The sequence below is a fragment of the Onychostoma macrolepis genome, chromosome 01 (genome assembly GCF_012432095.1).
Source record: "Onychostoma macrolepis isolate SWU-2019 chromosome 01, ASM1243209v1, whole genome shotgun sequence".
NCBI classification, from domain to species: Eukaryota; Metazoa; Chordata; class Actinopteri; order Cypriniformes; family Cyprinidae; genus Onychostoma; species Onychostoma macrolepis.
The window spans coordinates 10,996,593-11,022,264 of NC_081155.1; the positions used below are offsets into that span (position 1 = coordinate 10,996,593).

A 25,672-nucleotide genomic window follows, 5' to 3' on the forward strand; every position below is an offset into this window, starting at 1 on the left:
AGAGTCATCTCTGAGTAAACTGATAAACGGTTACTTGTCCTTTTAGCAATTCTAGCTTTAAAATGAGGAATGCACACTGAAGCTCTGTAATTTCTCTGCATCTTTTCATTTCATCAGAAATATTGAAATTACTGTAAAAACACTTTAACAAAGGTTTGTGCCAACACCTCTGCTTTTTCAGTATCCATTGTTATTGGCTTTTCTTCACTTATTAATATTGCTGTTATATTTTTGTATTTGTATGTCACCAACTTCTATTTTCCTCCAATATTATACACAGAATTTTCTCCAGGAATCTCTTTCACATGCTCGTATAACTTTCATTACAACTGCTTGTGCTCTTATAATTGATCAGATCAAAAAAGAAACACCTTCTGACCTTCAGATAGCATCGCTGCGTTTGTCTGCCCTCCATGGTACTGCTTTCTTTCCTTTAGTCCCTTTCTTTTTACAAACAACTTATTTTGCCTGTATCATATAATATTTAAATTAATTGTTTAAATATTGTCACTCTTTTCATTGTTTTTCATTGCTCTGAAACACTTGCTTGGTTTCTCACCTGCTCTTTTTCTAGCAAAAAATACAAAAAAATAAATACTCATCACAAAATGAAAGCTAGACGTGAAAGTCTGATTGTTTCAGGGGCTTTGTCACAAGTGTATTGTTTTGAATTTCTGTGTTATGCTAAATTTTCATGCTTAAAACAGTGATTTGGTATTCCTCTTGTACAATTGTCCTCTTTTGTGTAAAGAAATGAATTTCCTATCGATTCTCCCCTAAGTGGTTTCCATTAAGAATGATTCAATGAGATAAATAACTTTTAATTGTCAAGAAATTACTTCTTTTTAAATGTTTTGCTTCAACATCGTTAGCAATTGATTTAAAAATGCCTTTAACTTGAAACTTTTTTATTTAGTTTTATTTAGAAAAACTGACAACACAGTTACTGCAGTTTCTCTGGGAATAAAAGTGAAACAACATTATATGAGTTTAAATGGAAAAGCATGATGAACAGGATGAAGATCGGAAACCAAACCCTTTTCTTTAAAACAGAAAACACTGAACTGCAGTTTCCTATAAAAGTACAAAGAGAAAACACGGTTATATATAAAGATATTATAATTTGTCTGTGTGTCGATACTCACACGGAGGAGATGGCGTGGCTCTCCCAGTACAACACTTTATACACAGACTCCGCACACACACACGCCTGGGTCAGCAGCTCATCTATTCGTTTCAGCCTGTAACACACACAAGCCTTCATCTTCATCATCTTCATCAGTGCTCAAACTCTCTCAAACCTCACCGTCCCGTCACTCACATGCCCTTGACCTCAGCCGGAGCAGAGACGGCCAGCAGCAGCACAGAGAGCCACGCGCCTGAAGACATTTAACCAGGAGACACTCAGTTACTCCTTACTGCATTATATCACATCTGTACAGAATATATGCTCACGTCATCTACTCGCATCTCACCTTCACTCAGAGTGAGGAAGAGGATGTTGAGCAGAACGCAGCTCAGCAGGGAGCACAGCGGCATCCTCCACCTGAAAACACAAAGAGCTGAACACTGGAGACACGCAGCAGCATCAGTAACTCAGAGACACGTTTAGAGACAAAACAGAGCCTCCTCGTGAGAGTCACATGACACCGTCTCCTGAAGCACAGGCAGAAGCTCTCAGTGCAGTCAGTGATTATTACGGGACGTCTCTCACCCGAGCAGGGAGCGCAGCACCTCCAGCGAGTCTGTGACCGGCTCCAGGAAGATGGCCATCCGCTTGAAGCAGATCACCATGTTCAGCAGGTCAAAGGTCAGCGCTCTGGGGCTGCCCAGATCAGAGCTGCTGTCTATGGAGGACGCGTCTTTAGCGGGCAGCTGGGTCAGTTGTGTGGGGTCCTGAGGAGAGGAGGCTGTGCACTGCATGCTGGGAAATCAGAGATCATGACTGAGGGACTGTGATTATCTTTATAAACATGTGACAATCAAGAGACTCACATCTGTTAAACCTGATGCCTGACAGTCTGTTTAAAAGCTTTAACCCTCTGGGGTCTAAGGGTGTTTTGGGGGCCTGGAGAAGTTTTGACATGCCCTTACATTTGTGCTTTTTTCAGTTGCTTATAAACATATAAATGGCTAATATCACTGTAAACAGCACAAACTGGGCTACAATAATATGTTAGCAGCATTTATGTACATGATTTTGTTTTTGAGAAAGAAACGTTTATGCGTGGCTAGTGAAAAACTAAAATTTTGAAGTCACTGAAATAAGGCCATAAAACACATACAGAACATTTGTTCACAAGACTTTTGAGAACTGGATCTTGTAGCCTAGAATTTTTGCTTCAAAATGATATGTAAATCATATTGTTTACTTGCTCACAGAAATCAATATATTGATTTAAAGATTCTAAGTCACTTTTTGAGTGGAAAGGCTCTATGTGAGAGGGCGTGACTCACACCTGAGAAGACAAAGGCCCGCATAATGAGCTCCATAATGAGCCATTGAGTCAGGTGTGTGACTGAAAGAGAAGAGTTACAAGAAAGAATGTGAGGAAAAAAGAAGTGTGTATACATATAACTATCACATAAAATAACATGAGATTCACTTGTGAGTGCAGTTAAACAGTTTATTAGGAACAAATAAACAACAGAAGAGTCAAGACATCGTGGGTGCAACATCCAAAACAGTGGCAGGAAACTGGAACCCAGGAAAACAGGAGACATCAGAAACTGCATGAGAAAACACAAAACAGAGGTGAGCAACACAATGAACAGACAAAGACAAAGCAAACATGGTGACAATACATATACTACCAGTCAAATTATTTAAACAGTAAGATTTGTGTAGAACAGTAACACTAAGAAGTGTCTTCAGCTCACCAAGGCTGCATTTATTTGATCCAAAGTACAGCAAAAACAGTACATTATATTTATTATAATATATAGGCCTACATATTTGTACTATTCAAAATAAATAAAGCATAGAACATATAACTATCCTCACGTCGTGCAACATTTAAATGCAATGAAAGGTTGCCTATCATATTTCAAAATGTTGCACTCGATTTTACACATTTTATTCTGCAGTTATAGTTTGGGACAAGTTCACCAGTAAATGCGTTCAACTTTGTCACAACAACACATTATCGAATGCCAATAAGAAACATTACTTACTCGGTATAAAGTATCTCTTCCGCCGCGGCTCCAGCTGCGCTCGCGTTCTGTTTGTGAGGTAAACAAAGCTTTTTCCTCTCAGCGCATTTCTGAGGTAAATATAACTCTTTTTCCTCTCAGCATGTTCTTCCAAAACTGAAAAGTATCTGAGATGAATGCGTTGCTGCTTTGTTTACGGTGGTGTGGGCGTTTACATGCCGCATGGCTCTAGTGGAGGTTTGTGATAACAATAGCGCGAGCAGCGCGTGGGCGTGACTTAATTAGAGATAATGAGACCAGATGGAAAAACTGGACATGTCCTTGGTTTCATACGGATTACTTTATCACAGAATATTTGTTTTCGATAAGACTTACTTCATTTAACAGTAGACAAGTCAAGCTTTCTACAGATATATTTCTCATGTCTCTGTGTGAAGTATTTGCTGAGTTACAGTTCATTTTAGTGACGTGTTTCAAAAAGAAGTTCGCGGAGACGGAGAATACGGAGAGCGCACCCTGTTTGTTTTCTTTATTCTTCAAAAGCACAAAGTTTAGTTGTTATTATGAGTGTATACAAATAAAAGTAGACCCCTTACATATTCGAATGGTGTATTGCTCTTATCTGTACGATCAAAAATGGCAGAGTAATTCAAGCTCATTTCGGCCTTATCAGGAAAATCTGCCTCAAAACGCATATATGCGTTTGTCGACCACAGAGGGTTAATGATTTAACCGGAATCAGTAAACAATGTCAAATCCAGCAGACTTGAATAACAAGCATCTTGATATATGGTTTGTTTTTTCTAGGCTTGACTGTGTTTATGGGGTGCAGTCTAACATGTGTTCATGCTTCGTTTTTTTAAAAATGCGTTATTTTTCATATAATTTACCTTTATTCCACACCGCTCTGTCCCTTCTCTAACAAACGCCTAGAATATTTCCTGTTTTTATGAAGCCCCTCCCTCAGAAATACGTGATGGGCTCTGATTGGTTAGCTGGCTCAGTGTGTTGTGATTCACTAAACCGCCGAGCGTGCGTCTAAACGTCCCGCCCCTCAGCTCAGCAGCATGTGCTCCGGTTGTATGGACCTTTGACTCACTTTTTCCCAGGGGTTTCAGAACAGCGTAATCGAAATTGCGTCATCAGGTAGGCGTGGCCTATTAAACGAAAATTTACTTCAAATACCTGTCCTGATCTCAGGGGTTTCGTGTCATATTACATTCATACTGTTATAACTTCAGATACCTGTCCTGATCTCAGGGGTTTCGTGTCACATACCTTTTATATTATATACAGTAACTTCAGATACCTGTCCTGATCTCAGGGGTTTCGTGTCACATACCTTTTATATTATATACAGTAACTTCAGATACCTGTCCTGATCTCAGGGGTTTCGTGTCACATACCTTTTATATTATATACAGTAACTTCAGATACCTGTCCTGATCTCAGGGGTTTCCTGTCATATTACATTCATACTGTTATAACTTCAGATACCTGTCCTGATCTCAGGGGTTTCGTGTCATATACCTTGTATATTATATACAGTAACTTCAGATACCTGTCCTGATCTCAGGGGTTTCCTGTCATATTACATTCATACTGTTATAACTTCAGATACCTGTCCTGATCTCAGGGGTTTTTCGTGTCACATACCTTTTATATTATATACAGTAACTTCAGATACCTGTCCTGATCTCAGGGGTTTCGTGTCACATACCTTTTATATTATATACAGTAACTTCAGATACCTGTCCTGATCTCAGGGGTTTCGTGTCATATTACATTCATACTGTTATAACTTCAGATACCTGTCCTGATCTCAGGGGTTTCGTATTAAATACATTTTTTATTATATACAGTAACTTCAGATACCTGTCCTGATCTCAGGGGTTTCGTGTCACATACCTTTTATATTATATACAGTAACTTCAGATACCTGTCCTGATCTCAGGGGTTTCGTGTCACATAGCTTTTATATTATATACAGTAACTTCAGATACCTGTCCTGATCTCAGGGGTTTCGTGTCACATACCTTTTATATTATATACAGTAACTTCAGATACCTGTCCTGATCTCAGGGGTTTCCTGTCATATTACATTCATACTGTTATAACTTCAGATACCGGTCCTGATCTCAGGGGTTTTGTGTCACATACCTTTTATATTATATACAGTAACTTCAGATACCTGTCCTGATCTCAGGGGTTTCGTGTCACATACCTTTTATATTATATACAGTAACTTCAGATACCTGTCCTGATCTCAGGGGTTTCGTGTCATATTACATTCATACTGTTATAACTTCAAATACCTGTCCTGATCTCAGGGGTTTCGTGTTAAATACATTTTTTATTATATACAGTAACTTCAGATAACTGGGCAACTGTCTACTGTCCACTTAACTGATTAATTGATTGTGAAAGGACTGTTACAATTATGTGAATCGACTGTCTATTGTGTTTCTGCTTTTGTACAGTGTCCTTGAGCTTGGGAAAGGCGCTATATAAATTAAACATTATTATAATCATCTGTCCTATCACACAGGTCAAATTTGCAGTTAGGCCTTTTTTTTTATTATTAATCTCAGAATATTTTCCACAGCTCTTGCCTGTAAAAAAATAACCTTATAATTATCCATAATTCCATAGTCAATTTAATTTACACAGAAAGAACATGACATGAAGATATTTGAAGAACTGGTTGATTCAAGGCTTACAGGATCTTCTCATGTATAATCTCCCAAACCATCACTTTCCTGAACAGTGGAATGTCACACTACAGAGAAACAGAGACAAATCAGAAATGAAAAGTATTCAATAAAATGTTTGAGAATTAATGTTGTTAACATAACTACTGTTGCTTGATCATGTACCTGTCTGAAAGTGAGTGGCTTTCCTTGAGAAAGGAAGTCTGCATATTTACAGGCAAAAACACCACAGTCATCTCCATTCACCTGTTTAGGAATTGCCTAGACACAATTTTAAGCAGAACAAGTAGCCTTAAAATTACACTTAATTCAGAGAAGATCCATATAAATCATTAAACGGTGTCATACATTAGTTAGTTCATACATTAGTTCTCATTCGGCCTACGGTCCACCTGGAAGCCTCCAAGACACAGCCTTTCTTGACCCTGTACTCCTTTGTGAGGTACTTTCTGTTAAATAAAACATGCACATCCAGATATTCAAAGAAGATGAACAATCAAACCACAAAACAACTGCAAAAATATGGAGACACTCACAACAACACGTGACAAATCTCATCATGTCTTTGACCTATTGAGTCATAGCACTTTATGGTCTGGGATTTTAAATCAATTACCTGGTGGTAAGAAGCAATATAGGCAACAAGTTAAAGACAAACTGAAAATCATAAATAGTGTTTTGCACTTTTCAAATATAATGTAAATATTAAAACTGAAAAATGTAAAAAGGCATCTTAACTCATAAATGACTTACAGCCAAAGCCCAGTGCATGCCTAGGTGCAAAGGAACAAAAACAAGATCAAAGTCTGTAATGTCTGTATAGTAGGTGTTTACTGTGTTTGAATGATGGCGTTTGTGGCATTGCTAACAGATCTTGCTGTGCGTGCTCTCAGGCGAGAACACGTTTTTAGTGAATGTCGTGTTTGCTGAGAGTTAGGAAAGAAAAGGTGTGCTAAATGCTCTTATACGGACATGGTTTTGGTGTGTTTTATGTAAATTACTTACCTCAGGCACATAGTTGCTCATTTAGAATACTCCAAATTCATCAACATTAGAACGAGGTTAAGATTAAATTCATGTACATAAGCACATGTTGTGAATTAGACCGTTTTTGTGAGAAATTCAAATGTGCAAATAAATATGAATAGTGTACACAATTATTAGTGAATGAGACCCCCTTATTTTAAAGCTATATTAAGTTGTGCAGCTATTTGTATTCAAAAGATTAATAAATATGGAGTATTTTTTTTTAAAGAAGAGAAACTGCCTTTTATTTCACCTAACATTTTTGCATATCTGAATTCCTTTTAAAGATGTGTTCCTGTCTATATGTATACTGTATATAAAGCCATGCTAATGTAATGGTTACCTTACTACATATCGGACGTAAAGTTTTGCTGGGCAATCCACTTTCTTGCTGTTTTGAATATGGAACCTTTTTCTTCTTGTGTATTTGTGTTCAGTATGCTGCAGAACAAAAGAAAATAAAGCTTTAATGACATATTTTCAGGGCCAGGCACTAGCATTCATTTGTGAGTGAACAAACAATTTTCATATGGCATATATCAATTTATAATGTGGACATGCTTCTCGTTCTGCAGAATGACTGCAGAAAAAAAAAAAATTATCAAATGTTTTACGTTCAAATGGTACAGAATAGTTATGTAGACAAATATGAATTGTGGAAATGTATGGATTTCTTAAATTTTAAAGGCACACCATGTACCTTACTTACAACATTTATATAATGGGTTAGTATACCATGAACACAACTTCCAGACCATGTTTTTGTCTTATCCTGAATCACTACAGTACACCTATAATAAGTGTGTATAGATTCAAGCTACTTTAGACCAAGCGGGACGCCAACTGCTGTGGAATAGCTCAGGCTACAACAGGGTTCCTCAAATCTTACCCTGGAGGTCCAAGCCACTGCAGAGTTTAGCTCCAACCCTGATCAAACTCACCTGTCTGTGATTTTCTAATGATCCTGAAGACATTGATTAGCATGTTCAGGTGTGTTTGATTAGGGTTACAGCTAAACTCTGCAGGAAAGTGGATCTCGTGGTCCAGATTTGAGGATCCCTGGGCAACAATGTTTGTAAGGGTCGGGTATAGTTCTTTTATTTTGAACACATTTTTTGTGTGTTGAGGGTGGGGGCAGAAGTTGTAAGAATATGTCTTCTGTTCACCGGTGTGGGGGGGAAGGAGGGAGACGGTGATGGGGGAAGTCTTACTTTTGCTGACCGCTAAAAGAACTTCTAGCGCTGTTTAATGGTGATATCATGACTTTGGACATCATTTTATATGCCAGTGAAACATTTATGGAACGTATTGAATGCACAACCTTGTTTGTTTCTTGTGCCAATAAATCTACAAAACGAAGTCTTTGGATCCATGATCATTAACAGCTAGCGTGTCGGCAAGTTTCCTCTAATCAGCTTCTCGGCGACGAAAATAATGGTCCCCAAGATAGTCGCCTAACAATGTTCTTCCACAAGACGCATACAGTTTTGTTTATTAACCACTAGAGTGGCAAGAATTACATTGTGTACCTTTAAATGAAAATTCTTTATATACGGGAAATTCATATCGAGTTTACATGAGTTCAGTGATGCATGGGTGTTGTGTTGATGCGAGAGAAGACATGTAATTAAAATGTTATAGATTAATATTTTGTAATTTGCCATTTTTTTGTGCAAACAGCCAAAAAGAAAAACAAAACATTTACAGCCGAGATTAAACCATTGGAGTCACATAGATTACACTAGTGATTTCTTTACTATCTTTCTGGAGCTTGAAAGTGGTAATTACATAGCTTTCAATGGAGGACCAGACATCTCTCAGATGAACAAAAGTCTTTGAGTAATTAATGACGGAATTGTCATTTTTGGGTAAACTAACCATTTAACAATTTGTTATTTCGTACTGTAATTTCTATGACTTTTATTCTAAACACGAGAGGAAATAAGAAAAACACTTTTGGTGTGCTCAAACATTTGTCGGGTAGTGTAAATCATTTTTTTACTAATTTAGCATAAACTAAACCAGGGGTGTCCAAACCTGCACCTGCAGGGCCACCTTACAGAAGTTTATTTACAGCCCTAAGTTGTGATTTTGTATTAGCTTTATATCAGCTAATAAAGGTCTTCAAAACCACTCAAATCTGTGGCAAAGTGTTAGGGTTAGTGGCCCTCCAGGAACAGAATTAGACACCTCCACACAGAATTCATCACCAAGAACAAGATGTGTAGTGATACATACCAAATCATCTGTTGTGGGAGTCTTCTTGTAGTTCTTTCCGTGCTGACAAGCATATATCACTCTTCTTTTCACAGAGAGTGGGACGTGTTCTGAATAGTCTTCCACTTGCCATAGACATCGTGGAGTCACTTTCTGTTTTTTGTTACTGTCATCAGACCTGTTATAAGGAAAAAGACAATTAACGTTAAAAATTAAAGAAAAACGGCAAATTTTAGGACAAGCACAGCATTAATAAATAATGTAATTATTAATATAAATAAATACTGTAGTTAATTTATTGCTCACTGTAAGCTCATGTTAATTAATGCTTTAACTAATGTTATTAAATGAGGCGTTGCTGTAAAGTGTTACCCTCTGCTACATATTATCTTCTTACATTGCATATTTTTCTAGTTATACTGTATTTGTGTTAATGTGTTTTCTGTAGTGAATCTGAAACAAGACAAATTCCTAATATCATGGCAAATAAAATGCACTAGATATTTCCATAATACAGTAATAGGTACAGAATTATTTGCCATAAGGAGAAAACATGCAGTAAATATATGAATGTTAAATTACCAAACAGTGTAAGATGCGCCAGATGCACGCTTGTGGCTTTCCAGAAGATGTCTCAGTTCTTCTGAAGAAGAAACAATTCCTGTGATGTATTCTTTTGACGATGTACATATTCTGAAATTTGATGGGAGCCAGTCTGATAAAAAAACAAAACAAAGTATATTAATTTGAAGAGGTTCATACTTTCGTCTACACAATATTTTTATTCTTTATATTTACTCAGTATAATTGAGGAAAGATATATATATATATATATATATATATATATATAAATAAATAAATGCCAATTAATTCATTCAGATTGGGTCACTACTAAAATTAATCATGGTTTATTATAGTAAAAGTGTGGTAACCATGTTTTTATTTTTTACCGGATTTATTACCATTGTATACGTTATCCAGTTTTACTACAAATGGTTAGTTTACCACAACCATTATTATTTTGTGGTTATAAAACCATGGTTAATTTTCGTAAGGAGACTGGCTACAACTAACGTTACAGTAAAACGAAATTACGCTATATTGACGGTTACTGCACGTTTTACATTTCTTCTGGTAGTTTGTTTTCGAAAATCATAAAAAAAAATAACCTGTATGACTGTTTTGTTCTTCATTATCCATCGTGGGTATGCTTTCTCCTTCGTGATCCATCTGAGCAGATCCTGGATTGGAAATGCCCGCGCAAAAAAAAAAAATCAGCATTCTGCGCATGATCGGTGACCTCTTAATTTTTTTTTTTTTTTTGGAAAGGGGGCGTTTTCCCAACACCTACAGAAACGCCCATTTTACGTCGTGGTAATGAAACCCCTGGAATTTAGTGAATCCCATGGACCTTTCGCACATTTCTGGGTTTCTCAGCAGCGGAAGTCGTCATAGTTGGGTAAAATCCGACAGCAGTGAATGAGAGGGTACCACAAATATATTTTTTGCATTCCCATTTGCTCAAATAGCAAAAGAAAAACTCCACGATAGTGTTTTCACGACTTTCAATCAAAGGAAAAAAACTGAGAGAGACTGATAACAGCAGTCAGAAGACAGAACGATGTCAAATTTACCGTCCCTCACATTGACGCTGCATTAGAAATCCTCGCATTAGCGTTAACTAGTTTTTTTTTTTTACTTGATGAAACGGTGATATAATACAAAGTATAGTTTTTAAAAATCAAAATATAAAAAACTTTCAAGGATTTATAATGATGATGACCGTTGAAACGCGTCATAACAGTCTTGTGAAAAGGGTCCAATAATGGCGTCTATATTTCTTATCAATTTGAGCCCGATTGAGATGCAGAGGATATTAGTGAAGAGGATCGCGCAGAACCTGTGCAAGCACGGCTCTTAATGGTATGTTTGTTTGTTTGTTGTCTCATACTTTTAGATACGCTGTTAATATCCTACTGCTTATGTTAGCTTTTAATATACGGTTTTATTCTGATTAAAGCTTTAATACAGTACGGCAACCGCACACGCGTCCATGTATAACGCTTCTCATTGCTATGTGAAAATAATTGGAACAGTTTGTTGGAGCTGATCTGATGATCTGAATGAGAGAGAGAGAGAGAGAGATGCAGAGCAGGGCGAGCGAGGAACAGTATTAAGAGGCTGTTTTAAAACATTAATTTTGAAACTTGTGAATCCATTAGAATCGTTAGAAGACAGAATCGCGATTCATATATGAATAGATTTTTACGTGCACCCTAGTTTTCTCTTCTTCTCTAAAGCAGCACCACATGGCCCCGCCCCCTTCCTTACATGTCCCCGAGGGCGGGGTTTATCTGGGTCTGTCACGTATCAGACCCGGAAGTAGTTTGTTGTAGTCTCTTACCAGCCGTTTTTGTAGGCATTAAACTTCCAGAATTTTAAAAGACGATATCTCTGTTTGCATTGAATTTTCAGCACTGCAACTTTGCAGATGTTGTTTATGCTCAAACAGCAACATTACACACTAAATAACGTTACAAAAGTGAAATTGCAATCAACCACCCCTTTAAAAACATATGAACAGATGTAAGAGTCAATTCAACGGATGTCAAACATATAACATGCATGATTATTATTTTTACAATAAGAATACATTAAATTTTAATTATGAAACGGTAAAAAACTAATCTAAATACAGAAACATTAAACAATGTCAAATAATCATCAACCAGAAGAAAACACAACAGACAATAACATACCTTTTATTCCTTAAAACAGTGTCTTCTGCCTCTACAGAGACATTAATAAGTCTTTAACATGCATTAAGATCAATAAATCTGAGATTAATCCACTTAATATTATATAAGTGCTGTATTATCGCTTATGTCTAGCTATCTTCTGCGATGCACAGGCGGATGTGTGGATGTCAGAGCGCGAGGATGATCCAGTGTCAGGAAGAGCAGAGGAGCGCAGATCTCATCGATGAGACAGAAAACACAGAAGTGCCTGACAGCAGAGGATTGTTTCTGTCTGGCGTTTGACAATTTAAACTATTGCTAAACTTACTACTGCCATCAGTGCCTGTTGAACTTAAAACGTCTTTTTTCTTGGTTAATGAAAGTAATTATCACTAAAATAAATTTCACTAATGTAAAAACATTTACATTTATATACAATATAATCATTAGAAATAACAAAGAGAGTTTTAAACATATTAGAGCTTAACCCTCAAATTGTGTGTTTTTAGGCTCTGGAGACATTATTAATGACTACAGTCTCATTACACTGTATTTATAACAAACTGTTACAATAATATTGGTTAGTAACACACTTAGTTTTACATCATATTGGTATATGTACATCTTATTATAAAGCATATAGAATTTTGATTTTATACAGCATAAAATATACATACTTGTTTTGTGGTACTTAGATATACTGAAAAGTTGCCTGTGTATCAAGGACAACATATTTCATTCTCAATATTAAGTCCTCTGCTGTCAGTAACAGGTCTAAAATGGCAATAAAGGTCTGAAATAGCACAACTAGTAAAACATGTACATGCTTATCTAGATTTAACATGGTAACTAATGTAAGTATGAATAAATGATTTCCTCATAAGAAATGATATCCTCTGCTGGATCATGTCACTCTTCAAAACACAACCGTTCATAATCACAATCATAATCACAGTCACAATCACAGTCACAGTCTTGTTGTGAGGTAAAGCTGAATTCTTCCTCACTCAAAAACTCCTGTATCTCACACACACTTCAGCGCTGGATCACCGTGACTTCAGTTCTGTTGTTTCTGTTGACTTCAATGTGTCTGTCGTGATCTATATTCACCATCATTTAACAGCTGTCAGTACAGAATGAAACACAGTAAGAGATGCATTATAGCTGACACACATCTGTACTGGAGATTGAGTTTAAATGAGATTATTATGTGATATATGAATCATTACTACTTACTCTGTCTCCAGCTTCTCCAGTTTATAATGTGGATCGTCTTTTAAAGCAGAGATCAGCTTCAGACCTGCAGCTCCTAGTTTATTATCAGACAGATCCAGTTCTCTCAGATGTGAGGGGTTTGATCTCAGAGCTGAACTCAGAGCAGCACAACCTTCATCTGTGACGCCACAATCACTCAACCTGCAGAACAACACACTCTTCACTCTCAGTTAAGCAGAAAAAAACAACTCAAACACAGACTATGATTATGATTATGGCTATGATGATTAAATGCTAAATCTGCGTGTTTTCGATCTCAGGAGGTATTATTCTTATTTTGTCTCATGTCTAAGGGGACGTTTACACAACACCATTTTCAACTAAAAACAGAAAACTTTTCATGTGTTTTGGTTGTTTATTTACATGACAAAGACGTGTTGGGGGCCTGAAAACAAACTTTTGAAAACGGGGTTGAAAAGCAAATTCTTTGGAAACAATACAGTTATGATCTCTGTGTAAACTATAAAAATGTCAATTTGTGAAAAATGTGTGTTAGAAAGTAGCTAAAGGCAGGTCGATATACTGCTAAAATTTTCTAAATGATGTTGTGATGTGACATTACATAACCACGGCGCAAAACTGTGTCATTGTGTAGAATACAACATTAAAATAACTCAAACTGACTGGCCATCTCTTGTTTTATAAGCATTTAATGAAAAAATATGTGATTAAACATCTCACCAAAATTATTTGAAATATGTTAATTTATTTAAATTTGTTTGTAAAAGTATTATAAACATAATATATATTATTTGTGAAAGAAATATAAACATTTATTTTATGATCAGATATTTTTCTTTTTAAATACAGAAAAGCAGCCGGAGACTCGCCGCGTCTTCAAAATAATCCAACTGAGGTGCGCAGACCAGAAAATATTCCCAGAAAGTGAAGAGCTTGAAGAAAGTCCGCACACTCTCAAACACCAAAGAGTCACAAGCGAGATGAAAACATATTGAGCAACTTACTGAATAAAGACAAGGCAAACGTTTCGGTCACATGTTGATCATTTTCAATGTCAAGCTGACAATAGAGCTTGGAGCCATCTTAATTTGAGAAATCACATGATGATTTAAGAGATCACATGATCAATCAGAAAACACACTGACCCAACACAATTTGCTCAATATGCTTTCATCTCGCTTGTGACTCTTTGATGTTTGAGAGTGTGCGGACTTTCTTCAAGCTCTTCACTTTTTGGGAATCTTTTTAAATACAACAATGAATTAATGATCAGTTACATATATTTGAACAAGGACATTTTATTGTCTTATTAACTAGTAAAACTACACAATCTAAACAAGTTTTAAGCAGTGTATTGCTAGTTAGTTAATATGCTACCTAACTGATCAACAATTACAGGTACAAGCTAATAACGGTGTGTATTATAAATGAACAATCATTATTGAACGATTGCAGCGAGCAGCTTCATTCAGACGTGTGAACCGCTAAACACATCTCTCCAGCTCTCTCCAAACTGATAGATAGCTGTTCAATGCTGAACTCTTTTCGTGTAATTCAGAGGAAACATACGCACCTTTTTATTGTTTGAGTCACTGTTCAAAAGTTGCTAAATAAGTTTGAAAAACAGCTAAATTTGTTGCTAGGTGCCAAGCTCCAAAAAAAGGTCCCAAATGTCGTCTAAAAAGTTGCCAAATCTAACAACAACATTGCTAAGTTGGCATCATGAACACAAATTAAGAGTGTTAGAAAAATATCTTAGGCCTAATATTATTGAAAATTAATATTAATGAGCTACAAAGAATCAAGAGAGAGCAACATTCATTTCATTTTCACTTTAATTTATTAGCAACAGCATTAATAGATTTAGTTTAATTGTGCATTTTTGTCAAAAGCCCTGTTAATTTCTGACTCATGACGCTGGACTCCATCTGTTGAGTTTGTTTAGTTGTAGCTGGAAATAATACATAGCTTCTCTGTGGTGCAATTAGTCTTTTCTTTCAGCAAACACTTCATTATTAATATTGAAAGCAATAAGTGGATGAAGTGTTGCTGATGATATGATGTGGAGGAAAACGTTCATCAGTAAATTCACTGTAAATGAGCAAAACAGACCGTTTATCCTCTTGGTCTTTCATTACAAATATTCACAAAAATATCATTTTAAACTTAAGTAAAATTAGAGAACAGGTGAAATAAATATTTTTTTTCCCTACATGTGTGCTAAAATTATTGACATGAGAATAATTTGTTTTTGTTTTTCAGTTGGATTGGCTTTGCATTTCCTGATGGTCAAGGATCAAACAATCACTGACTGGTGTAGATGTTTTGGTTAGTGTGTCTTGTTTGCATATTATTCTTGTTGTGCTTATAATATATTTAAGATGTAATATGAAAAATGTAAATAAAATGATTGGTGACTGAATATTTTGTGAAAATTTTGAATGACAGACAAATAAACAATATGAAGATAATGAACAATAAAAACATTTTCCCACAGCCTGTTTTGCTCATATTTACCAAGGGTGCCAAAATTTGAAGACACTGCATTCAGAAATGATCATATTTACATTTTCATGTTGAGATTAATGTATGATCTTACGTCAGTTTCTCCAGTTTACAGCGAGGATCCTTCAGTCCATCAGAGATCAGCGTCAGACCTGCATCTCCTAGTTCATTCTCAGACAGATCCAGTTCTCTCAGATGTGAGTTTGATCTCAGAGCTGAACTCAGAGCAGCACAACCTTCATCTGTGACGCCACAATCACTCAACCTGCAGAACAACACACTCTTCACTCTCAGTTCAGCAGAAAAAAACTACTCAAACACAGACTATGATTATGATTATGGCTATGATGATTAAATGCTAAATCTGCGTGTTTTCGATCTCAGGAGGTATTATTCTTATTTTGTCTCATGTCTAAGGGGACGTTTACACAACACAATTTACAACTAAAAACAGAAAACTTTTCATGTGTTTTGGTTGTTTATTTAGATGACAAAGATGTTTTGGGGGCCTGAAAACAAACTTTTGAAAACGGGGTTGAAATACAAATTCTTTGGAAACAATACAGTTATTATCTCTGTGTAAACTATAAAAATGTGAATTTGTGAAAAATTTGTGATATGTTTTCAGTCTATAGGCTGCAAGCAGTGTTGCCATTTTTTTCTAAGAAAGTTGCTAAAGGCAGGTCGATATACTGCTAAAATTTGCTAAATGATGTTGTAATGTGACATTACATAACCACGGCGCAAAACTGTGTCATTGCATAAAATACAACATTAAAATAACTCAAACTGACTGGCCATCTCTTGTTTTATAGGCATTTAATGAAAAAATATGTGATTAAACATCTCACCAGAATTATTTGAAATATGTTAATTTATTTACATTTGTTTGTAAAAGTATTATAAACATAATACATATTATTTGTGAAAGAAATATAAACATTTATTTTATGATCAGATATTTTTCATTTTAAATACAGAAAAGCAGCCGGAGACTCACCGCGTCTTCAAAATAATCCAACTGAGGTGCGCAGATCAGAAAATATTCCCAGAAAGTGAAGAGCTTGAAGAAAGTCCGCACACTCTCAAACATCAAAGAGTCACAAGCGAGATGAAAGCATATTGAGCAATTTACTGAATAAAAACAAGGCAAACGTTTCGGTCACATGTTGATCATTTTCAATGTCAAGCTGACAATAGAGCTAGGAGCCATCTTAATTTGAGAAATCACATGATGATTTAAGAGATCACATGATCAATCAGAAAACACACTGACCTAAAACAATTTGCTCAATATGCTTTCATCTCGCTTGTGACTCTTTGATGTTTGAGAGCGTGCGGACTTTCTTCAAGCTCTTCACTTTTTGGGAATCTTTTTAAATACAACAATGAATTAATGATCAGTTACATATATTTAAACAAGGACATTTTATTGTCTTATTAACTAGTAAAACTACACAATCTAAACAAGTTTTAAGCAGTGTATTGCTAGTTAGTTAATATGCTACCTAACTGATCAACAATTACAGGTACAAGCTAATAACGATGTGTATTATAAATGAACAATCATTATTGAACGATTGCAGCGAGCAGCTTCATTCAGACGTGTGAACCGCTAAACACATCTCTCCAGCTCTCTCCAAACTGACAGATAGCTGTTCAATGCTTTCCTCTTTTCGTGTAATTCAGAGGAAACATACGCACTTTTTTATTGTTTGAGTCATTGTTCAAAAGTTGCTAAAGTTGCCAAATAAATTTGAAAAACAGCTAAATTTGTTGCTAGGTGCCAAGCTCCAAAAAAAGGTTCCAAATGTCGTCTAAAAAGTTGCCAAATCCAACAACCACATTGCTAAATTGGCAACATGAACACAAATTAAGAGCGTTAGAAAAATATCTTAGGCATAATATTATTGAAAATTAATATTATTGAGCTACAAAGACTCAAGAGAGAGCAACATTCATTTCATTTTCACTTTAATTTATTAGCAACAGCATTAATAGATTTAGTTTAATAGCTTCTCTGTGGTGCAATTATTCTTTTCTTGCAACAAACACTACACCATTATTAATATCCAAAGCAATAAGTGGATGGAAGTGTTGCTGATGTTATGATGTGGAGGAAAACGTTCATCAGTAAATTCACTGTAAATGAGCAAAACAGACCGTTTATCCTCTTGGTCTTTCATTACAAATATTCACAAAAATATCATTTTAAACTGAAGTAAAATTAGAGAACAGTTGAAATAAACTTTTTTTTTCCTACATGTGTGCTAAAATTATTGACATGAGAATAATTTGTTTTTGTTTTTCAGTTGGATTGGCTTTGCATTTCCTGATGGTCAAGGATCAAACAAGATCACTATGACTGGTGTAGATGTTTTGGTTAGCGTGTCTTGTTTGCATATTATTCTTGTTGTGCTTATAATATATTTAAGATGTAATATGAAAAATGTAAATAAAATAATTGATGACTGAATATTTTGTGAAAATTTTGAATGACAGACAAATAAACAATATGAAGATAACGAACAATAAAAACATTTTCCCACAGCCTGTTTTGCTCATATTTACCAAGGGTGCCAACATTTGAGGACACTGCATTCAAAAATGATCATATTTACATTTTCATGTTGAGATTAATGTATGATCTTACGTCAGTTTTTCCAGTTTACAGCGAGGATCCTTCAGTCCATCAGAGATCAGCTTCAGACCTGCATCTCCTAGATTATTCCATGACAGATCTAGTTCTCTCAGAAGTGAGTTTGATCTCAGAGCTGAACTCAGATCAGCACAACCTACATATGTGACGCCACAATCACTCAACCTGCAGAATAACGACACACTCTTCACTCTCAGTTCAGCAGAAAAAAAAACGTATGATTATGATATGAAACGAATTATGATTATGGCTATGATGATTAAATGCTAAATCTGCATGTGTTCGATCTCAGGAGGTATTATTCTTATTTTGTCTCATGTCTAAGGGGATGTTTACACAACACCATTTTCAACTAAAAACAGAAAACTTTTTGTGTGTTTTGGTTGTTTATTTACATGACAAAGACGTTTTGGGGGCCTGAAAACAAACTTTTGAAAACGGGGTTGAAATGCAAATTCTTTGGAAACAATACAGTTATTATCTCTGTGTAAACTATAAAAATGTGAATTTGTGAAAAATTTGTGTTACGTTTTCAGTTTATAGGCTTGTGCAAGCAGTGTTGCCATTTTATTTTCTAAGAAAGTTGCTAAAGGCAGGTCGATATACTGCTAAAATTTGCTAAATGATGTTGTGATGTGACATTACATAACCACGGCGCAAAACTGTGTCATTGTGTAGAATACAACATTAAAATAACTCAAACTGACTGGCCATCTCTTGTTTTCTAAGCATTTAATGAAAAAATATGTGATTAAACATCTCACCAAAATTATTTGAAATATGTTAATTTATTTTAATTTATTTGTAAAAGTATTATAAACACAATACATATTATTTGTGAAGGAAATATAAACATTTATTTTATGATCAGATTTTTTTCTTTTTAAATACAGAAAAGCAGCCGGAGACTCACCGCGTCTTCAAAATAATCCAACTGAGGTGCGCAGACCAGAAAATATTCCCAGAAAGTGAAGAGCTTGAAGAAAGTCCGCACACTCTCAAACATCAAAGAGTCACAAGCGAGATGAAAGCATATTGAGCAATTTACTGAATAAAAACAAGGCAAACGTTTCGGTCACATGTTGATCATTTTCAATGCCAAGCTGACAATAGAGCTAGGAGATCTTAATTTGAGAAATCACATGATGATTTAAGAGATCACATGATCAATCAGAAAACACACTGACCCCCCCCAAAAAAAGTTATATGTATATATATATATATATATATATATATATATTAGGGTGCATCAAAAAACACAATTCTTGAATTTTGATATGGCTGGGTGCTAAAAGTGTTCCAATATATGTAGAAACAACACATGCAAAATATTTTTCCAGTACATGATGATTTAGGGGTGCCACCGCACATCTGTTTTTGTTGGATAAAGTGGTTAACAGTGCTCAATGGTCGCCATTGAGATCTGAGGTAAACAATACTACAGCTCAAGAAAACTGAGGTGATCTTTCTGTTTGAGGTGATCTTTCTGTGTTGGGTATGTATTATTACATATGATAAATAAGTATACAAAGACACAACTACAGATATGATAGTAATAAGTCATTTAAGTCATATTTATAGGTATTTGGTGCTCATTACATCTAGCTAACGTTAGTTTGCCAACCACAGTTAGCTATCTATGTTAGCTAAGCTTAATAGCTTAACATCAACAGTATTCTAGAGTGGACAATGTCATATTCAGTGTATACAGTGGGTACGGAAAGTATTCAGACCCCCTTAAATTTTTCACTCTTTGTTATATTGCAGCCATTTGCTAAAATCATTTAAGTTCATTTTTTTCCCTCAATGTACACATAGCACCCCATATTGACAGAAAAACACAGAATTGTTGACATTTTTGAAGATTTATTAAAAAAGAAAAACTGAAATATCACATGGTCCTAAGTATTCAGACCCTTTGCTGTGACACTCATATATTTAACTCAGGTGCTGTCCATTTCTTCTGATCATCCTTGAGATGGTTCTACACCTTCATTTGAGTCCAGCTGTGTTTGATTATACTGATTGGACTTGATTAGGAAAGCCACATACTATATAAGACCTTACAGCTCACAGTGCATGTCAGAGCAAATGAGAATCATGAGGTCAAAGGAACTGCCTGAAGAGCTCAGAGACAGAATTGTGGCAAGGCACAGATCTGGCCAAGGTTACAAAAAAATTTCTGCTGCACTTAAGGTTCCTAAGAGCACAGTGGCCTCCATAATCCTTAAATGGAAGACGTTTGGGACGACCAGAACCATTCCTAGAGCTGGCCGTCCGGCCAAACTGAGCTATCGGGGGAGAAGAGCCTTGGTGAGAGAGGTAAAGAAGAACCCAAAGATCACTGTGGCTGAGCTCCAGAGATGCAGTCGGGAGATGGGAGAAAGTTGTAGAAAGTCAACCATCACTGCAGCCCTCCACCAGTCGGGGCTTTATGGCAGAGTGGCCCGACGGAAGCCTCTCTTCAGTGCAAGACACATGAAAGCCCGCATGGAGTTTGATAAAAAACACCTGTATAAGATTCTCTGGTCTGATGAGACCAATATATAACTTTTTGGCCTTAATTCTAAGCGGTATGTGTGGAGAAAACCAGGCACTGCTCATCACCTGTCCAATACAGTCCCAACAGTGAAGCATGGTGGTGGCAACATCATGCTGTGGGGGTGTTTTTCAGCTGCAGGGACAGGACGACTGGTTGCAATCGAGGGAAAGATGAATGTGGCCAAGTACAGGGGTATCCTGGACAAAAACCTTCTCCAGAGTGCTCAGGACCTCAGACTGGGCCGAAGGTTTACCTTCCAACTAGACAATGACCCTAAGCACACAGCTAAAATAACGAAGGAGTGGCTTCACAACAACTCCGTGACTGTTCTTGAATGGCCCAGCCAGAGCCCTGACTTAAACCCAATTGAGCATCTCTGGAGAGACCTAAAAATGGCTGTCCACCAACGTTTACCATCCAATCTGACAGAACTGGAGAGGATCTGCAAGGAGGAATGGCAGAGGATCCCCAAATCCAGGTGTGAAAAACTTGATTCATCTTTCCCAAAAAGACTCATGGCTGTATTAGATCAAAAGGGTGCTTCTACTAAATACTGAGCAAAGGGTCTGAATACTTAGGACCATGTGATATTACAGTTTTTCTTTTTTAATAAATTTGCAAAAATGTCAACAATTGTGTTTTTCTGTCAATATGGGGTGCTGTGTGTACATTAATGAGGAAAAAAATGAACTTAAATGATTATAGCAAATGGCTGCAATATAACAAAGAGTGAAAAATTTAAGAGGGTCTGAATTCTTTCCGTACCCACTGTAGATGTCTCATGTTTATTGAGAGTAGCATTGTATTTGTTACAGTAAATTAACATGATGTTGCTCATTGGAGCAGATTCTGGCACAGACTGAGCAATTAAGTTTTAGGTTTACTGTAGTTAGTGTCAGCTCTTACCATTTAGGCCCCGTTAGTTGCCAGTGAGTTAGCCACTAGAGAGGGTTTGTTCTTTTAAGTGTGTCAGTATCGCCCCTTGTGTTTAACAATAAAGTCAATTAAACTTTATATGTGTGTCCGACATCCATCACTGCTGCACAAAATTCAGGGTAAGACCACGTGAACATGTCCCATTGACCTCCATTCATTTTGTCTATAGGACAAATTAATGGAGAATCTTGAAAGTTGAATTCTGAGAAATGCCCAAGTTGCACAAAGGGCAAACAAACAACTTTTACTTTGATAACCCTATAGAACATATTACTGTATAAAAGTTCATTGTACTCAACATTTCCAGGTCAACCTTTTGGCAATTAGACAAAAAATTGCACATTTTTCGAAATTTCGCCAAAGTTCATGTGTTAGGTGGCACCCCTAAATCTCAGTGGAATTTCTCAAAACTTTGCAAAAGTAATTTTTGTGTTAATTGGAACAAAATGCAATGCCAGCCAAATTGATATTTTGAAATGAAAATTTCCCATTCAAATTTGATGCACCCTAATATATATATATATATATAAAATTGACATTGTGTTATTTAATATGTTCATTTTTTAAGTATGAAAAAATAAAATAAAATAATAACAAATAAATAAATGACCACAATGTGTGTACATTTAAAGCAATAGATAATCTACATCAAATTGGAGAACAATGGTTGTCTGTTGGAGTTAACAACAAAGTACAATTAATAAAAAACAAGATATTTGAAGTTCTTCATTTGATCCCTTCGGATACAAACAGTCCATATAATAAATCCACTTATAGCTTCACATTGTAACAATCTTTTGTTAGAATCACCATCTCTTCTTGAACTGGTCAATCTCTGAATACCTGAACATCTCATAGCAATAAGTTTATGCTCCTTATATGTGTTGTACTATCTTCGCTGTTCATAATCAGGCAATTAAGTCTATCATCAATAAACACTGGCATGTTCTGAGAGCCGATGACATTGGAGATTTTTCGTACTATAGGGAACGCAGCATAAGAGATCATCTGGTCAATACCTTCATTAAGAGGAACAAATATGTGACTTTGGATCATTCCACTGGTTTCTACCCATGCAAGATTTGTTCAGCTTGTGAAAATGAAATTAAAATTGATTCTTTCAATAGCACCACGACTCAGAAAACATTGAAAATGGTCAACACGTGATCGAAACGTTTGCCTTGTTTTTATTCAGTGAATTGCTCAATATGCTTTCATCTCACTTGTGACTCTTTGATGTTTGAGAGTGTACAGACTTTCTTCAAGCTCTTCACTTTTTGGGAATCTTTTTAAATACAACAATGAATTAATGATCAATTACATATATTTGAACAAGGACATTTTATTGTCTTATTAACTTGTAAAACTACACATTCTAAACAAGTTTTAAGCAGTGTATTGCTAGTTAGTTAATATGCTACCTAACTGATCAACAATTGCTGTCACAATGCTGTCGTAGTGGGATCCAGGGAAACTCGGAGATGGGGAAATGGGAACTACGGACTTTATTATGATATTTACTGACTTAAAGATATACAATCGCTAAATTCAACACTAGGAGATAACGTACCAAACACATACTGTATGACAATAGAGACCGAACACAGAGGAGAGGGAACACAAGACTTAAGTATACTGGGGAGACGAGATAATTAATGACACAGGGCTGGGGACTAATTAACTAATGACAAAAACTAGGACACGGACAGGAACTCCAAATAAGGTCACAAGAGGAGGAGAAAACACAAGACGAAGAGACACAGTCTGATAATTACAGGTACAAGCTAATAACGATGTATATTATAAATGAACAATTATTATTGAACGATTGCAGCTAGCAGCTTCATTCAGACATGTGAACCGCTAAACACATCTCTCCAGCTCTCTCCAAACTGATAGATAGCTGTTCAATGCTTACCTCTTTTCGTGTAATTCAGATGAAACATTTGCACCTTTTCATTGTTTGAATCGCTGTTCAAAAGTTGCTAAAGTTGCCAAATAAGTTCGAAAGACAGCTAAATTTGTTGCTAGGTTCCAAGCTCCAAAAAAAGGTTCTAAATGTCGAATAAAAAGTTGCCAAATCTAACAACAACATTGCTAATTCGGCAAAATGAACACAAATTAAGAGAAAAATATCTTAGGCATAATATTATTGAAAATTAATATTAACGAGCTACAAAGAATCAAGAGAGAGCAACATTAATTTCATTTTCACTTTAATTTATTAGCAACAGCATTAATAGATTTAGATTAATTGTGCATTTTTGTCAAAAGCCCTGTTAATTTCTGATTCATGGCCAGGAGAAGCGAAGCCTTGCTCAGTCTTACACACACTCATGACGCTAGACTCCATTTGTTCAGTTTGTTTAGTTGTAGGTGGAAATAATACACAGCTTCTCTGTGGTGCAATTATTCTTTTCTCGCAACAAAGACTTCACCATTATTAATATCGAAAGCAATAAGTGGATGGAAGTGTTGCTGGTGATATGATGTGGAGGAAAACGTTCATCAGTAAATTCACTGTAAATGAGCAAAACAGACCGTTTATCCTCTTGGTCTTTCATTACAAATATTCACAAAAATATAATTTTAAACTGAAGTAAAATTTGATGATGGTCAAGGATCAAACAAGATCACTACGACTGGTGTAGATGTTTTGGTTAGTGTGTCTTGTTTGCATATTATTCTTGTTGTGCTTATAATATATTTAAGATGTAATATGAAAAATGTAAATAAAATTCAGATTGGTGACTGAATATTTTGAATGACAAATAAACAATATGAAGATAACGAACAATAAAAACATTTTCCCACAGCCTGTTTTGCTCATATTTACCAAAATTCGAGGACACTGCATTCAGAAATGATCATATTTACATTTTCATGTTGAGATTAATGTATGATCTTACCACAGTTTCTCCAGTTTACAGCGAGGATCCTTCAGTCCATCAGAGATCAGCATCAGACCTGCATCTCCTAGATTATTCAGTGACAGATCCAGTTCTCTCAGATGTGAGGAGTTTGATCTCAGAGCAGCACAACCTCCAGCTGTGACGCCACAATCATACAACCTGCAGAACAACGACACACTCTTCACTCTCAGTTTAGCAGAAAAAAATGACTTATGATTATGATATGAAACAAATTATGATTATGGCTATGATGATTAAATGCTAAATCTGCATGTGCGTTCGATCTCAGGAGGTATTATTATTATTTTGTCTCATGTCTAACACCATTTTCAACTAAAAACAGAAAACTTTTCGTGTGTTTTGGTTGTTTGTTTACATGACAAAGGTGATTTGGGGGCCTGAAAACAAACTTTTGAAAACGGGTTTGAAATGCAGTTTCTTTGAAAACAATACAGTTATGATCTCTGTGTAAACTATAAAAATGTGAATTTGTGAAAATTTGTGTTATGTTTTCAGTCTATAGGCTTGTGCAAGCAGTGTTGCCATTTTATTTTCTAATAAAGTTGCTAATGTCAGGGTGGTAAAGGAAGAGGAATCAGTTGCAGGGATAACAGATTTATTGAGTTTCAAACACAAAACAGGAACTCAGGAACTAGTCACTGTCTGAGAGGGTAACCAGGAGAGATTCCAGCCAGCTCCGTAGAAGAGAATGTCAGCTCAGCAGGAGGCGTCTAGGAAAGGGGTTTCTGAGTGATTGGCAGAGAGCAACAGTCCAAGAGCTACGAGACAGATAAGCTCTCCAATGAACAACAGGACACAGGGAATGGCGAGGGTGGGAGAGTGAGGGAGAGTGGTTCCAGGAGGAAGAAGGCAGAAGCCTAGCTGACTTAACTGGGATCTCCTGAGGCTGGTGGACGAGACTGATATTAGCGGAGCAGCCGGATGGAATGAACTAGAAAGGCAGGGAAGCAGGTAGAGCTGGGCCGCAAGGGATGGGAGGGAGGCAGGCAGTAGGGAGACCCGCAGCCAGAGCCAAA

At 36.1% G+C, this 25,672-nt stretch overlaps 2 protein-coding genes and 1 long non-coding RNA gene across 13 annotated transcripts in view; all 3 read right to left on the reverse strand.

Moving 5' to 3' along the window:
• Positions 1-4,225, reverse strand: part of LOC131541334 (protrudin-like) — a 34,092-nt gene extending 29,867 nt beyond the window's left edge. The window contains exons 1-7 of one of the 3 annotated variants that reach the window (XM_058777027.1): positions 4,044-4,225; positions 2,460-2,519; positions 1,715-1,924; positions 1,476-1,546; positions 1,322-1,379; positions 1,146-1,241; positions 956-1,074 (exon numbers count right to left, since the gene is read on the reverse strand). In XM_058777027.1, coding sequence (XP_058633010.1) covers positions 981-1,074; positions 1,146-1,241; positions 1,322-1,379; positions 1,476-1,546; positions 1,715-1,924; positions 2,460-2,503 — 573 coding nt within the window. In that variant the 5' untranslated portion in view covers positions 2,504-2,519; positions 4,044-4,225 and the 3' untranslated portion in view covers positions 956-980. Of the gene's footprint in view, positions 1-955; positions 1,075-1,145; positions 1,242-1,306; positions 1,380-1,475; positions 1,547-1,714; positions 1,925-2,459; positions 2,526-4,043 lie in introns of those variants that run through there. The other 2 variants (XM_058777019.1, XM_058777035.1) reach the window with 2 other exon arrangements.
• Positions 4,226-5,373: 1,148 nt separating this feature from the next.
• Positions 5,374-7,157, reverse strand: LOC131541407 (uncharacterized). Its single transcript, XR_009271492.1, has 3 exons — positions 6,401-7,157; positions 6,229-6,313; positions 5,374-6,125 (listed from the first exon to the last, which is right to left on the reverse strand). It is a non-coding gene; the product is annotated as an uncharacterized LOC131541407 (long non-coding RNA).
• Positions 7,158-9,690: 2,533 nt separating this feature from the next.
• The window catches only part of LOC131541062 (NACHT, LRR and PYD domains-containing protein 12-like), a 61,410-nt gene continuing 45,428 nt past the window's right edge, over positions 9,691-25,672 (reverse strand). For 5 of the 9 annotated variants that reach the window (XM_058776576.1, XM_058776609.1, XM_058776557.1 and 2 more), the window contains 7 exons: positions 24,633-24,794; positions 18,240-18,410; positions 15,681-15,851; positions 13,082-13,261; positions 11,867-12,968; positions 10,277-10,348; positions 9,691-9,822 (listed from right to left, as the gene is read on the reverse strand). In XM_058776576.1, the coding sequence (XP_058632559.1) occupies positions 12,962-12,968; positions 13,082-13,261; positions 15,681-15,851; positions 18,240-18,410; positions 24,633-24,794 (691 nt within the window). In that variant the 3' untranslated portion in view covers positions 9,691-9,822; positions 10,277-10,348; positions 11,867-12,961. Of the gene's footprint in view, positions 9,823-10,276; positions 10,349-11,206; positions 11,227-11,697; positions 12,969-13,081; positions 13,262-15,680; positions 15,852-18,239; positions 18,411-24,632; positions 24,795-25,672 lie in introns of those variants that run through there. The other 4 variants (XM_058776599.1, XM_058776569.1, XM_058776560.1 and 1 more) reach the window with 4 other exon arrangements.